The sequence below is a fragment of the Thamnophis sirtalis genome, unplaced genomic scaffold (genome assembly GCF_051295495.1).
Source record: "Thamnophis sirtalis isolate CommonGarterSnake01/CBP01778 unplaced genomic scaffold, rThaSir2_p1.2 scaffold_6, whole genome shotgun sequence".
In the NCBI taxonomy this organism is placed as follows: Eukaryota; Metazoa; Chordata; class Lepidosauria; order Squamata; family Natricidae; genus Thamnophis; species Thamnophis sirtalis.
The window spans coordinates 98888160-98902815 of record NW_028261386.1 but is presented as its reverse complement, the minus strand read 5'-3'; the positions used below and the strand labels follow the sequence as shown (position 1 = coordinate 98902815).

At 40.0% G+C, this 14656-nt stretch overlaps 1 protein-coding gene across 1 annotated transcript in view; it reads left to right on the top strand.

Moving 5' to 3' along the window:
• The window catches only part of CLVS2 (clavesin 2), a 54796-nt gene extending 40525 nt beyond the window's left edge, over positions 1–14271 (top strand). The window contains exons 3-5 of the mRNA XM_014055285.2: positions 3444–3554; positions 5348–5568; positions 8603–14271. Of these exons, the coding sequence (XP_013910760.1) occupies positions 3444–3554; positions 5348–5568; positions 8603–8690 (420 nt within the window). The 3' untranslated portion in view covers positions 8691–14271. The remainder of the gene's footprint in view (positions 1–3443; positions 3555–5347; positions 5569–8602) is intronic.
• The last annotated feature ends 385 nt before the right edge of the window (positions 14272–14656 follow it).

Sequence of the window (14656 nt, the reverse complement as noted above, 5' to 3'; positions counted from 1 at the left end):
AATAGAAATAAATGAGCTAGCCATTAGCCTGGTATAAAAAGGCCTAAGGGGTCCAGATTTCATCTAGGATCATGGAGAAAAATATAGAGATGAAATTCAATAGATGTTGCTAGATTACTTTCTTGCTAAACTTGTTCTTTTATATCCTTATTGGTTGGCTTTTTCTGTTTTTGCTGAGCTTATATCCTACAGCTATTCCATAGCTTTTTTATGAATAGTTAATTCAGAAACATCAGAAAGGTCATTCTTGATATATCCTAACTTCTGTCAAAATGAAAAGGGTAGACGTTCCCTGGAATGTTGCGAAATGTCGCATATAACAATTTCATGGAATGTAAGGATTGGAAGAAATTTGGAGATCATCCAAGTCGCTCCTGCCTTATAATAGCCACATACATACATACATACATACATACATACATACATACATACATACATACATACATACATACATACCAGAAGTGGTATTCAGGAGGTTCTGACCATTTATTCTCTGCCTCCCGAGTCCCAGCTGATTGTGAGGAAATGGGGATTTTACAGTATCCTTCCCTTGCCATGCCCACCAAGTCACGCCCACCAAGCAATGCCACGCCCACCAAGCAACGCCCACAGAACCGGTCCAAAATATTCATGGAATGGAAAATACCAGTGGAATTGAGAGAATTGGAAAAGACTTTTTCTATAATTTCTATTCAACAATTTTAGATTGAAAATGTAAAGACAACTAAAGATCTCCAGGGCAAAAGAATTGATTGTAAAATTTAGTGAATGTTAAGTGTAGTTTCTTTGAACTTCAGAATAGCTATATATGCTGCGAGATATTCTGAGAGTTTAGGTTAGCACTTTTAAGAGTTTTGAAGAAAGACAACTTATCAACATAGCTGAATCAAGAATACTGATGGAACTCACTAAACTGGGGAGAATTTCCTGTGATGCAAACTGATAATCTAATATTAGACATGATTATATATTAGGAAGGAGAGGTAGGCCACAGAGTTCAGTGCTCTCTCTTCTTTTCAACATTTACATGAGACCGGCTTGTTAGTTCATCGTCAATATGTTGATGATACCCAACTCTCTATCTCAGCCTTTGGTGAATTAAACAATACCATGAACATCTTATTTGGTATATGGGGACTGTAAGAATCTGGATGCGAAACAACAGGTATCAACTGAATCCTGGAAAAACTGAGTGGCTCTGATCTTGGGCAGGAGTGAAATCAACTTGCCTTCGCTACCGGTTCACAAATGTGAGCGCACGCATGCACAGGATCTTCCACACATGGGCAGAGCATCAAAAACGGAATGTGATTATGTCCGGTGGCTGGGTGGAGCCTCCCGTCACCATCGCTAGTGGTCCGCCCGAACTGGATGGAACTGCCTGAATTGCACCTCTGATCTTGGGGCCTATTGATTCTAGGATTGCCCAGAGATAGTATTCAGCCGGTTCGGACTGGTTCACCCGAACCAGTAGTGGGTGGGTCCGCCCACCCGAAATGGCTCTACACTGTCCTATGTAGGCAGATTTTAAAGCCCGCGCATGTGTGCAAGCCACGCATGTGAACAAAGTGCATGTGTGGATAGTCATGCGCATGCATCGATGGGGCGTGTGCAAGCAAAGTGAGCACTCATATTTGCAAACCGATAGAAAAAGTAAGTGAATACCACTCCTGACTGTGCCATCTTTACTCTACTGATTAATCTGCATTTGGAGTACTGTGCCCAGTTCTTGGTAGGATATTTGTTTAAAAGAGAGATGAAGAAGTTGAAGTGGAATGGAAGAGGTATGTCAAGATAAGGAGGCTAACTATCAAGCTGATTATTGTGGGTTTTGAAAAGCTTTAATTTTTAATTTATAAAACAGATGACAGAGGTAAGATGTGGTCACAATTTTCAACAAACTAAAAGGTTCTACTTACAATAAAGGACAGCTCTATTCTTAAATTCGGAGTGAAAGAAGACTAGAGGATTGAAATGATTGAAGGAGGAGGACTGAAATGAAAATGAAGGACGTTTAGGACAAATATTTAGATTAATTTCTTGACACCAGGAGCCATTGAACAACAGAACACACTATGAAAAACTGGAGGTGTTCAGCTAAGAACTAAGAAAGATAATGACAAATAAGCATGCAGTGCATTTACACTTCGGTTAGTCAACTGAAACCCAACAGTTATATGCATACATAATTTAACATGGAATAATCAAATTGCTGTTTTAATTTATTGGAGCATTTAAATCCTCTTCTATCCTCCAATTTTTAATAAATGATTCCTAAGATGGTTAAGAACATACTGTATGTAAAAACATTGTCGTTATTTCAAATAAAAATAAATGCATGTAGATTTGTGCATATAAAATAGAAAGTTTATATGGCGGCAAGTAATATAGACTGAAAATAAGTGCATTATTGCTTGGTAGAAAACCTCCTCTCTCTTTATTAGAATTCTTTCCCCAAATTACTAGCTTGATCAGAGGTGGGTTCCTACTGGTTCAGACCTGTTCGGCCGAATAGGTAGTAACTTGGTAGCCTGGATCACTGGAACTGGTAGCAACCCAGGCCTGCTATGCCCCCGAACCGGTTCTCCTATGGTGGTACCATCTTGTTTTTCAGTTCTGCACATGTGCAGAACAATTTTCATTGCAATTCCCCCCTCCCCCATTTTTTAAGGTTTTGCTCATGCGCAGACCTTTTTATTTGCAAATGTACATGCGTGCATCTGGCGTGTATGTAAGTGAGTGCATGTACGCAAATTTTTTGCATGCACCGAACTGGCAGGAACTGGCAGGAACCCACATCTGAGGTGGATACAGAATTACTGTCCTGGAGTGGAAAACAACTTTTGTTTGATGAGCTTGCAAAAGTCTGAAGACATGATCTTAAGCAAAAAGCTTATCTGTAATGGTTTGTATCCTAATTGTTATAGTGAAACCTGGCTACAAGTTTATTGTGAGGATGAATTTATATGATCCTATACAGGTAGTCCTCAACTTACAATAGTTCATTTACTTACCAAAGTTACAACAGCACTAAAAAAGTGACTTATAACCATTTTTCATGCAAACATTGCAGCATCTCCATGGCCATGTGATCAAAATTCTGATGTTTGGCAACTGTCTCATATTTATAGCAGTTGCAGTTTCCCGGGATGATGGAATCCCCTTTTCTGATCTTTTGAGAAGCAACTTCAATGGAAAAGACAGATTCACTTTACAGTCGCTTTACTGACTTAACAACTTAAGTAATTCACTTAACAACTATGGCAAGAAAGATCATAAAATGGGCCAAAACTCACTTAACAACTGTCTTGCTTAGCAACAGAAATGTTGGACTCAATTGCGGTCGTAAGTGGAGCACTACCTGTTTTCACAGCAGTGCTAAAGATATAGAGAAAGTGACAAATAAGATAAAATATTTATGTTTGTTTTATGTTCTCTTCTAGGACAGTTTCCCAGCACGATTTGGAGGAATTCATTTTGTCAATCAGCCATGGTACATCCATGCCCTTTATACTGTCATACGCCCATTTTTAAAGGAGAAGACAAGGAAGAGGGTAATTTTATTTATCTTTGTTTCCATCTTATTTCATAACTTTATCAAAGGACTGACGGCCTTGAAAACTAAAGAACAAATAGATGTTTCTAGTGTCTTGTTTTGTGACTTAATTATAACATTAAATAAAGCATTAATAGTATTAGAATATTCTTTATTGTCAAGCATGATTGGAGACACAAGGAATTTGTCTCTGATGCATAAGCTCCCCATGTACATACAAATACTAACACATTTTAGAACACAGCAAAGGATAAAAATGGATTTTCTGTGAACGACCCATTTATTAAAAGCTGAATAGTTATTTACACAGCTGCCTAAGCAGACTTGGTTGATCTTAAAAACACTGTTCTGAAATGGGAGAATTAAGCTATGTAATCTTGGTAAAAAGTATTATTGCTATATATTTACTCAGTCCATGACAGATGTGTTCATTGGAATCTCATTCAGCAGCTTAAAGATAAGCGATGGTTGCACTCTAGAGATTCACTTTGTTTCTGTATTTGTTGTCTGATGATTATCAATGCAACATGTAAAAATAGCTTTAAAAAACATTATTCCATTTTGAATTAGATCCTAAGCAGAAGGTGAAAACACCAGGAAACCCATAGACAGAGTGACCTGCATACATTCACCCAAAAACCATGCCTCTTACTAAAATCCCAAGGTCTCTTTCTTTTAGCTGTGGCTCAGTTTCAAAAGCATCTTGAAATGGATAATTTAATAAGCTTGCTCTTTGGAAGCATAATACCAAATTCTATAGAAGCTGAAGGCAGTTATGTTCTTCGGTTTCCAGTTGCTTCTATTTGTGACCTAATGGGTACCCTTCTACTAACAGGATTGTCTGTCAGGAACCTCTTTGAATTCTTGTACGCTGTTGCTTCTATCATCAGTGATGTTATCCAATCACCTTGTCTTCCACTGATCTCTTTTTTTAAAATTGTTGCTTAGTCTTCCATTCCAATTGTTACTTCCTGATCCCCGTACACATTCTTCAATAAAGCAGAAGGAAAGGCCTGGGTATACTCATGCTTTTAAGGGCTAACCAAAATTTGTTGTGGTCTACCTGGACAAAACCTTTTGGATAATTAATAAAGCATAGTTAGTAATCTTTTTGTTATTCAGCGGATCATGGGCATCTGAAGGTTTCAGATCAAAATGGGGAGAGATGCATTGCACCCTTGGGTCTCAAACTCTGTCCCTGTTGGATATGTGTGTAACTTCATGGTGCACTGCCAGTGGGGTGGATCTTGTATTGTGCCAATGTAATATATTTTTATCATTCTGCCCTTTTCACTGTATTGTGAACTTGGGTGATCCTAACTCTTCTAAATCATTGGGTGCATAAGCCTCTTTACAAATATGTTAGTAATCCTTGAAGGGGGCTGAAAGCCTTAAGAATCCATTTAAAAACTTCCTACATAGCAATGACAAGTTAGGTACGTACTATTTTCCCCTTTGAGCATCAGGCACCCTGACACCTCATCGCCCAAAACCGCTTGAATGTTCCCCATAATTTGCCTTGTACATTTGAGAAGGAGTGTGCTTAAAGCTATTTGGATGATAGAACCAGATTCATTTTCAATGGATTCCAGATGCTATTTGGAAGTAGACACAGGAGTAATCTCTCATCTTTAGGTAACCAATAGAATTTTTTAAAAAATTCTGAAACATTTGGCAACTCTTCTGTGGTTAAAAACCACATCTTTGAGCTGCCCAGCTTATTCAGATAGCTACATTTATTATTATAGATTCTGATAATTTTACAATGTATTATATTCCTCTTTCCCCTAGATATTTCTCCATGGAAACAACCTAAACAGTCTGCACCAATTGATTCATCCTGAAATTCTCCCTTCTGAATTCGGAGGAATGCTTCCACCTTATGACATGGGCACATGGGCAAGAACGCTGCTCGACCATGAGTATGATGATGACAGTGAATATAGTGTGGACTCCTATAACACGTCTGCAAAAGAAGTTGAAAAGGAACTCTCGCCCAAATCCATGAAGAGGTAAGTTAATGATGTCTTTCTTCTGAAACAGGAAATGACTAGGTGATCTTCCATTTACCAGTTCTTAAATACTGATGCCTCTCTCTTACATTATGGGGCCATTCCAAATAATTAGAGATGGGGAACTAAGTAAGCCTTTGAATTAAATTGCTCACATGGCAGTCTGGAACTCCTTCTCTCCTCCTTGAATCCTCTGGTATTCTTTCATTTGCTTGGAAGGCAACTCAACTCTCCTTCCAGTCCTTCTCTAATGGAGGACTAAAGAATGGCTTCCAGTCTTGCTCAGATCAGAACAGTTGCTTTCAGCTCCCATTTGTAAGCATAAAACTCCCTTTCTCTATATAGGAGGAGAAAGAGGGCATAGCGGAGGAAATAAAACAGTATTATGGTTGAAGATGCTCATTCTCTGGATATAGGGATACTGTATACTACTCTCAAGGGCTCAAGGGACGAGGTGACTCAGGGGCTAACACGCTGAGCTTATTGATCAGAAAGTTGGCAGTTTGGCGGTTCAAATCCCTAGCACTGTATAATGGAGTGAGCTCCCGTTACTTGTCCCAGCTTCTGCCAACCTAGCAGTTCGAAAGCATGTAAAAAAATGCAAGTAGAAAAATAAGGACCACGTTTGGTGGGAAGGTAACAGCGCTCTGTGCGCCTTCGGTGTTTAGTCATGCTGGCCATATGACCAAAGAGACAGCTTCGGTCAGCACTGGCTCTTTGGCTTAGAAACAGAGATGAGCACCATCCCCTAGAGCTGGAAATGACTAGCACGTCTGTGCGGGGGAACCTTTACTTTTACCTTTATACTATTCCAGAGATACATTTACAAGGCATCTATGCACCATTATACTTGTGGATAATCAGAGAGAAGACCAACTTTTCATTCTTCAGACAGTTTCACCAAAAAAAGGAAAGAGGGCAAAAAACTATTTTTGCAAATTTATCAGACCTGGGAAATTTGCTATACCTATACAAACCACACTGCTTGTCTTCCCTAGAAACTAAAGAAACTAAAAACTTTAGTGAATCATATGCTCTCCAGGGCCTTGGACTGAGCCCTCTCAATTGTCCTTGTTGCTTATCCTTTCCCTTTCCCCACCCCCTCATTGTGGATTAGTAATCCCTCTGCATTTGCTGACAGCTGTCATTCATTTCTCACTTCATAATCTCTAGCTTCTGAATGTGGAGGCCAAAACACCCACCAATTGGTTTCCAATTGTTAGAATACCACTATCATCCATTTAGACCAGAGTTAGACCAGCAAAGCTGGCTGGGGAATTCTAGGAGTTGACGTCCACATGTCTTAAAGGGGCCGAGGTTGAGAAACATTTAAACAATGAAAATAAAATGGACAAAGGAGACCATTTAAGGATGAGGGGGAGTGGGAAAACCAGTTGATTTTAAAGGTCAGCTTTGAAGCTGAGTGTTAGCTTGAAACCCACGTAAACAAACAGACAAGTTTTCTCATGCATACACAGATTTTCCTCGCTTTTCACTAGGTGAATTTACTTTAGGCAGGAACATGACCTTAGCACAAAGCAAGGAAATCCTGTGCTTAGCATGCACAAGGGTATAGTTAGCATGCATTCATCATACCAACTGGCATCTCCCGCACCATTTATACAGATGCCGTACAATTCTTTCAATACCAAGTTAGGTAGGATTACTGGGGAAGGAATTGCACATTGATATGCACTTCTATAGGAACGTGGTAGCTCAGTGGCTAAGATGCTGAGCTTGTTGATCAGAAAGGTCAGCAGTTCGGCAGTTCAAATCCTAGCACTGTGTAACAGAGTGAGCTCCCATTACTTGTTCCAGTTTCTGCCAATCTAGCAATTCGAAAGCACGTAAAAATGCAAATAGAAAAATAGGAACCACCTTTGGTGGGAAGGTAACAGTATTCCGTGTGCCTTTGCCATTTAGTCATGCCGGCCACATGACCACGGAGACGTCTTCATATAGCCCTGGCTCTTCGGCTTTGAAAGGAGATGAGCACCACCCCCTAGAGTAGGGAACAACTAGCACATATGTGCGAAGGGAACCTTTCCCTTTCCCTATGCACTTCTATGTTGAGATCTGCATATATATTATGGGTCCACAACGATTGCAGTTTGTTGCTGAGCTGCTAAACTGTGAAAGATTCCAAGTTTGCAGAGCTGAACTTTGCTGAAGGATAGCATCCATGCCTAATCCTATTTGAACTGCCCACACCCCTTCGGGCAAGTGCTGCAATGCCCTCTTTTAGATCTTATTTTGTAACAGAGCCCTTGCCGCCCTTTTCACGTACAGTATTCATGTGCAATTTCATGCACAGTAAGCTGTGGACTGTCGCTCATAAGAACGTCATTCTGCGCAAGCTGTCAATTGCCTGTCACCTTTTGACGGAACCCCTCCCTATCCTCCCCAGAACCCTCTTTCAGATGGATGGTATATGTAAAAGGCTGCCCCCTAACCAACCTTTGCCCATTCCTCTGAAGACTTTCAGCTGTAAACTTTCAGATACACTTTTTTCTAGTTCATCAGCTTGTCTTCCCAGCTATAATGAAGACTTTTGAGCGAAGGGCTCCTGGGAATGAAGAGCAGGAGCCATACAAAATGAGAGGCAGAAAAGTGCTCCTTGGCAACATGGAATCAAACTTCATTCAGCCTTTGCCTCCTCTAATGGCAAAGGCAAGGTAGGAGGGAGGTAATTAGGAAGAAAATCACTCCCACCCATCTGGAAGTGGCAGCTTTTTTTTTTTTTTTTTTAAAGAAGGTTGGCATTTAGGTGGGGAATGTATGTCAGCAAAAGCCACAATAGACTGAAAGGAGAGGCCTGCTGGCCAAATCTGACCTTTAAATCACTTTTTTTTTCATCGCTGTTTTACGAAACATGGCTGGATTTCTTTTCAGGAGGATCTTGCATCATCCATATATTCCCCAAGCATATTTTCTGGTTGCAGTCTTGCTTTTTTTTTAAAATAATGCGAAGGAGCTTGCCTTTTTGTTGTTGCTAAAATGAATCACAATAGGTCTCTGCTTAATGTTTTTCTAGGTCTCAATCTGTGGTAGACCCCGGAGTGCTCAAGCGCATGGATAAAAACGAAGAAGAAAACATGCAGCCCTTGCTTTCGCTTGACTAGCCGTCTGAGCATCAAATATGAATTAGGGTGGAAGGTATTGCTTTTCAGAGCCATCCATTGAGAAAGAATGTACAAGTCAGAATCCTATTTTTCATGTTAACGTAACATATTCTAATGAGGCAGCAGGTTTTGCCAGGCATCCTAGCTACCACTGAGCTGGAAAACAGGGTGGGGGGGAAAATAAACAGGAGAAAATATCAATAATATATTCTCTTAAGTGCCAACCTGTTTGTAAATAGTCATTTCCTTCTCTGTGCATTTGTAAGTAATGATAGGAATTATATAGTACAGGAAAAATAAATAAAGTGGCCATTAATGTGTCAGATGAAGGCACTGTAAAAGAACAGAATGAACTCAGACAAAAAACAGAAAATCAGACCCTACATAGATGTCATCCTTTTTATACAAAGCCATATTTCAGCTGCCACACGGCTTCATTCATTTCTCACAGATTCCATTTAGCAAGATAAGATCCGTAGGCATTGTAACTCAGATTTGCTGGTTTAAAAGATTGCCACAAACCTTGCCAGAGCTGATCACAGGGATTATAAAATAATTCACTGTGGGGAAGGAGAAAAAGAAGAAAGAAAGAAAAGAAATAGTTATAGAGACAAGGAGCTAAATACCATTCGCTGGTATATTTTTGGAGATGTCTGATTTTCACAGTCTGGATTTTGAGAGCTGTTTGGTTCCTGAACATGAAAGAAGCCTCATTTGGTTCCGTGCTGAGAACTTTATCCTCTGCTCCTTCGACTTCGCAGATGGATGGATGATTTCTAAACTGTTCGAAACAAAAGTCTGGATACATATCGATATATTTTTACCAGTCTCTATACATATAAAGTGTCATTGGTAGATAAGTATATTTAATCAAGGATTTATAAAAACAAAATCATACCTATTTGGTGTGTTTAGAGTTTATTATATATTGTATATTAAGGCAATGTCATTGTTAACTTAGTAAAATATTAAGTACATCATCCTACTTGGAGCAAAACCTAATTGTTAGAAGAATGGTGTGCTGCAATGCCATGCTAAGGCCATCTTTTGTTTGTGATGTAATTGTGTAGATGAGATATGTGCCATATTAGACTGAAATAACATTTTTACCTCAGAAGATCAAACAGTACCTGAAGTGGACTGTAGTTTAGGAGTGTATCTTCATCTTTGATTGTGCTGATATGCATGTGTATTTCTGCTGTACATCAAAACAAGAATTGCACCCTTCAACTATCTTTCCTTCAGAAAGATTTAATATTACAGTACAGTTGAACAGGAATGACAAGATCTCTTGTTTGCAAAAAAAATGTTATGAATAAGCTTTCAAGGACTTATTAATCAGTTTCAAATACTTGAGATCCTTGACCATGTTGGGATTCATTGTAATCCTAGTTTTAAAGATCTTTGATTGGGAAAAAAAAGCATGAGTATATTGTAAGCACTCTGCTCCATTTAGAGATTACCTCTGCAGGTAATAGTTGATGGATGGACTATTACATCTCATGTTGGCTCTACCATTGTTGTTTGATTCAGATGCTTAGTCTTTTCAATAGAAACATGTTTTCTGGCCATTTCCCATTACAAATTACTGTTAATATAATGTGAGGCTGTAGTACACACTAGACCATTTTGTGTGCAGTTGAATGCTAAGATACGAAAGGCACATTTGCCTTAATTTCTCTTTACCCTGGGTACATTTTGATATTTGTGTTCTTCATATTCACAGACATTAATTTAATTGTGATATGATTTAATAACATTTTGGTGGTATAGGGCTACATACAAAGTTGCAGTATAAACTTCCATCTCTCTTGTGACCAGGAGGATCCTTGTAGGGGTGAGCATAAGGCTACAGTGGGAAAGTTGCACTAGGAATGTATACCTTCTACATCCAAAATGTCCTATATACTGTATTAAGCAGAAAATTCTCAGTGGAAGAATGTTGGAATCAGTGGATCAGAAATGATCGCTACTGTAAAAATGATTTAGCAAGACTGATGCTGATCACATCAGAGTTCAAGGCATGTTTCCCAAACAGCACTTGCCTCTCTTAGGATCTGCTTCAGCGTCCTTGGAAGGATTACATAAAGTAAGCAAAAAGTTATGTCTCCTTCACATTGAGCTTGACTCATGGTGATTATCCATGACTTTTTCCTGAAAAATCACTGCTACTGCCTTCTTTTTCATTTCTTTATTTTTGTTTCCTAGTTTAGATATTTTGAGGGTCTCTCATCCAAATATTAACCAGATTTACTCTTACTTCATTTCTGTGGTCAGCCATGTATTGCTATGTGTGGTCGCTTGCTGAGGCATTAGAGAACGTGTCAATGCATTCAGAATTACTGCTAAGAAGAGATTGAACTGGCAATAGCAACCAGTCTACTTTCTTTAGTCAGGTACTTATATAAATCATGTTTTGAAGCATATTTGTCACATTCATACTTTACTGTTTTAGAGAAAAAGAAAATGGCCAGTTTCTTGGCATCTAGTTTTGGCTTTAACCTATCTTTTTGTATCTTTACCATCAGAAGGAAAAACTTCACATGCCTGTTCTTTCCCAGTGTAATTTCATGCCAATAGGTCAGTTTATATTTGTCCTTTGAAGATTCTTGAACTTAAAAATCTTCTGAGCACCAACTATATAAGGCTTTATAGGAGTTAAAAAATGGATGATTAGACCTTGGTACAGGTAGTCCTGTACTTATGACTGCAATTGAGCCCAAAATTTCTGCTGCAAAGGAAGCCATTTATTGAATTTTGCCCCACTTAATGACTTTTCTTGGCACAGTTATTAAGTGAGTCACGACAGTTGCTAAGTTAGTAGGCCAGTTGTTAAGTGAATCTGGCTTCTCCATTGACTTTGCTTGTCAGAAAGTGATCGTTTGACCCTGGGACACTACAACCGTCAGTTGCCGAGCATCTGAATTTTAATCACATGACATGAGGATACTGCAATAGTTGTACGTGTAAAAAAATGGTCATAAGTCATGCCAACTCAACGAAGCGATGGATGTGATGAGCCAGGGTCTTGAGGCTGTTAAAGACTGGATGGGGGTCAACAAACTTGTGCTCAATCCAGAAAAGACCGAGTGGCTGTTGTGTTTCCCTCCCTCGAATTGGCCAAGTGTTCCATCTCTCAGGCTGGTGGGGTCAAACTGTACGCCCCCCAGACAGGGTTCGCAACTTGGGAGTCCTCCTGGACCCACAGCTGACCTTTGAACATCACTCGTCAGCTGTGACCAGGGGGGCATTTGCCCAGGTTCGCCTGGTGCACCAGTTGCGTCCCTACCTGAACCGGGAGGCCCTCACAACAGTCACTCGTGCCCTTGTGACCTCTAGGCTGGAATACTGCAATGTGCTCTACATGGGGCTGCCCTTGAAGAGCATTCGGCGACTTCAGCTAGTCCAGAATGCGGCCGCGCAAGCGATCGTGGGTGCACCTCGCTTCACCCACGTAACACCTATCCTCCGCGAGCTGCACTGGCTGCCTGTTGATCTCCGGGTGCGATTCAAGGTGCTACTTATCACCTATAAAGCCCTTCATGGTATTGGACCTGGGTACTTGAGAGACCGCCTACTGCCAATTACCTCCACTAGACCGATACGATCGCATAGATTAGGCCTCCTCCGAATTCCATCATCTAGCCAGTGTAGACTGGCAACTACCCGGAGGAGAGCCTTCTCGGTGGCTGCTCTGACCCTCTGGAACGAACTCCCCATGGAGATTCGGACCCTCACCACCCTCCAGTCCTTCCGCGCCGCTCTAAAGATCTGGCTGTCCCGGCTGGCCTGGGGTTAAGATTCTAACCCCACTCGAATTGTGTGACTGTTGTGTTTTTAATAATGATGTATTGTCTGTATGTTAGAAATTGTTTGTCCTCCCCCCCCCTTTTTTTGAACTGTGAGCCGCCCTGAGTCCCCCCAGGGAAAAGGGCGGCATACAAATAAAGGGAAATACAAATACAAATACAAATTTTGTGCTATTGTAATTTTGAACAGTCGCTAAAACAAGGGCTACCTGTCCTATAACCTGGTAGAATTAGGATGGTGGAAAAAATTTCTTTTGGGATATAATGCTCAGCAAGACAAGTGATAATTATACAAATGCATTTCCCTCCTGTAATATAAGAACAGAACAAAACTGCTCAGCTTGTCAATGTACTACCTGTGACTTTGCAAGATTTTGAAGGCAGCCATCAAAATACCTTTACAAATTACATCATAATGTTCATGTAACAGAAGGCAGAAAATGTTTAATATGTAGAGAGTTATATTTGATGTAGTTCATTAACTCTATTTAATTTTAATTACACCTTAATTTATCCATTTCATCTAGATTAATTAAATCAAATTTAGTATTCTGGCTCTGCCCAATTTTTGGGAATAATGCCACTCAAAAGCCAGTTGTGAAGATTAATCCAGAAAGGAGTGCAATGAATGATGCTTCTGTGGATCATTGGGCTGAAGTGAAAATGTGATTAAATTGCCTTTTAATTCCAAAGATGGTTTGGGATAGAGGGATTCGATCCAAGTCTCTCTCAAATGATTTGAAAAGGAATACTCTATAATCTTCACTTGAACCATGTTCTTCAAATACTGAGAACAAGTCAATCCCCGCTGTACCACTAACTGATCATTAATAGGTAAAGCTAAAGGTTTCCCCTGTCCACTTGTCCCTGATTCTAGGGGGAAATGTTGAGCTCCATTTCTGGGCATGATGAGAATATATCTGCTGAATACAACTCTGCCTTGGTGATAGGAAGGGCATCTGGCCAGTAATCACTCAGCTCCATTCAGTTCCCAAGACACCACCCTGTAAAGGATTATGAGGTCATTAAAAGATGATGATAATTACAATAATTCAGTAGAGTTTCTCTCTGCTTGCCTTCCTTGGTTATAAGCCATGAGGGAGGACCTCCAAGAAGCATTGTAGAAAGATATGCTCTCTGTCTATAAGACTGTATTAATTCATCTTCTCTTTTCTCTTAAAAAGAATTCAACTTCTACTTGCTAGAAACAAGATTTTCATGGGGAAAAAATTGCCAGTATTCTAATTGCTGGTAAATATTTTGTATTTCAAGGGTTTTTTTCATGATTCTTTCTCCCAGATATACGGGTAGCCCTTAGTGTATAACCACAATTGTGATTGGAATTTTTGTCAGAAGCCAGTGCATTTATAAAGTGAATCATTAAGACCAGAACCGATTTTATGACCATTTTTACTGTGACCATTAAGCAAACCACACCTTGTAAAGTGAATCACATGGTCATTAAATAAACCTGGCTTCCTCGAATGACTTTGCTTGTCTGAAGCCAGCAGGGAAGATCACAAATTCCAATCACATGACTAGACACTGCAACGATCAAAACTATGTGTTGGGTTGCCAAGTGCCTGAATTGCAATCATGTGACTAAGGCAGTGATACAATGATTATAACTTTGAGGATGGGTTGTAAGTCATTTTTTTCTGAGGCTGTCGTAACTTTGAACTGTGAAGAAATGGTCGTAAGCAGGGGTGAAATGTTACCGGTTTGGACTGGTTCGCCAGAACTGGTAGTAAAAAATGCTACGAGTTCAGACGAACCGGCAGGGACGTGCAGTCAGGGGAGGCAGGGGAGGCGGGGCCTCACCAGTGTCATGAGGAAAAGAAAAGAATAATTAAAAGGAAAAAGGCTAAGGTAGTTGCTGCCAGACTCCAAAGTCACAGTGGATGACTCTGAGACTGCTTAGTGCTAACTGCAGGGGGAGGTGAGAGAACTACGGGCCTCCTTTGCATAAGGAATTTTTTGCCTTTTAACCCTTGCTCAGAGTTAAGCAAGGGTTAAAAGGCAAAAAATTCCTTATGCAAAGGAGGCACGTGGTTCTCTGCCTCCTGATCTGGCAGCAGCAACTCTTGCCTAAGTTGCCTTTTATTTAATTTTTTACATTTTCATCATGGCGGGCAGACAAGAGGAGAGCTGAAATCC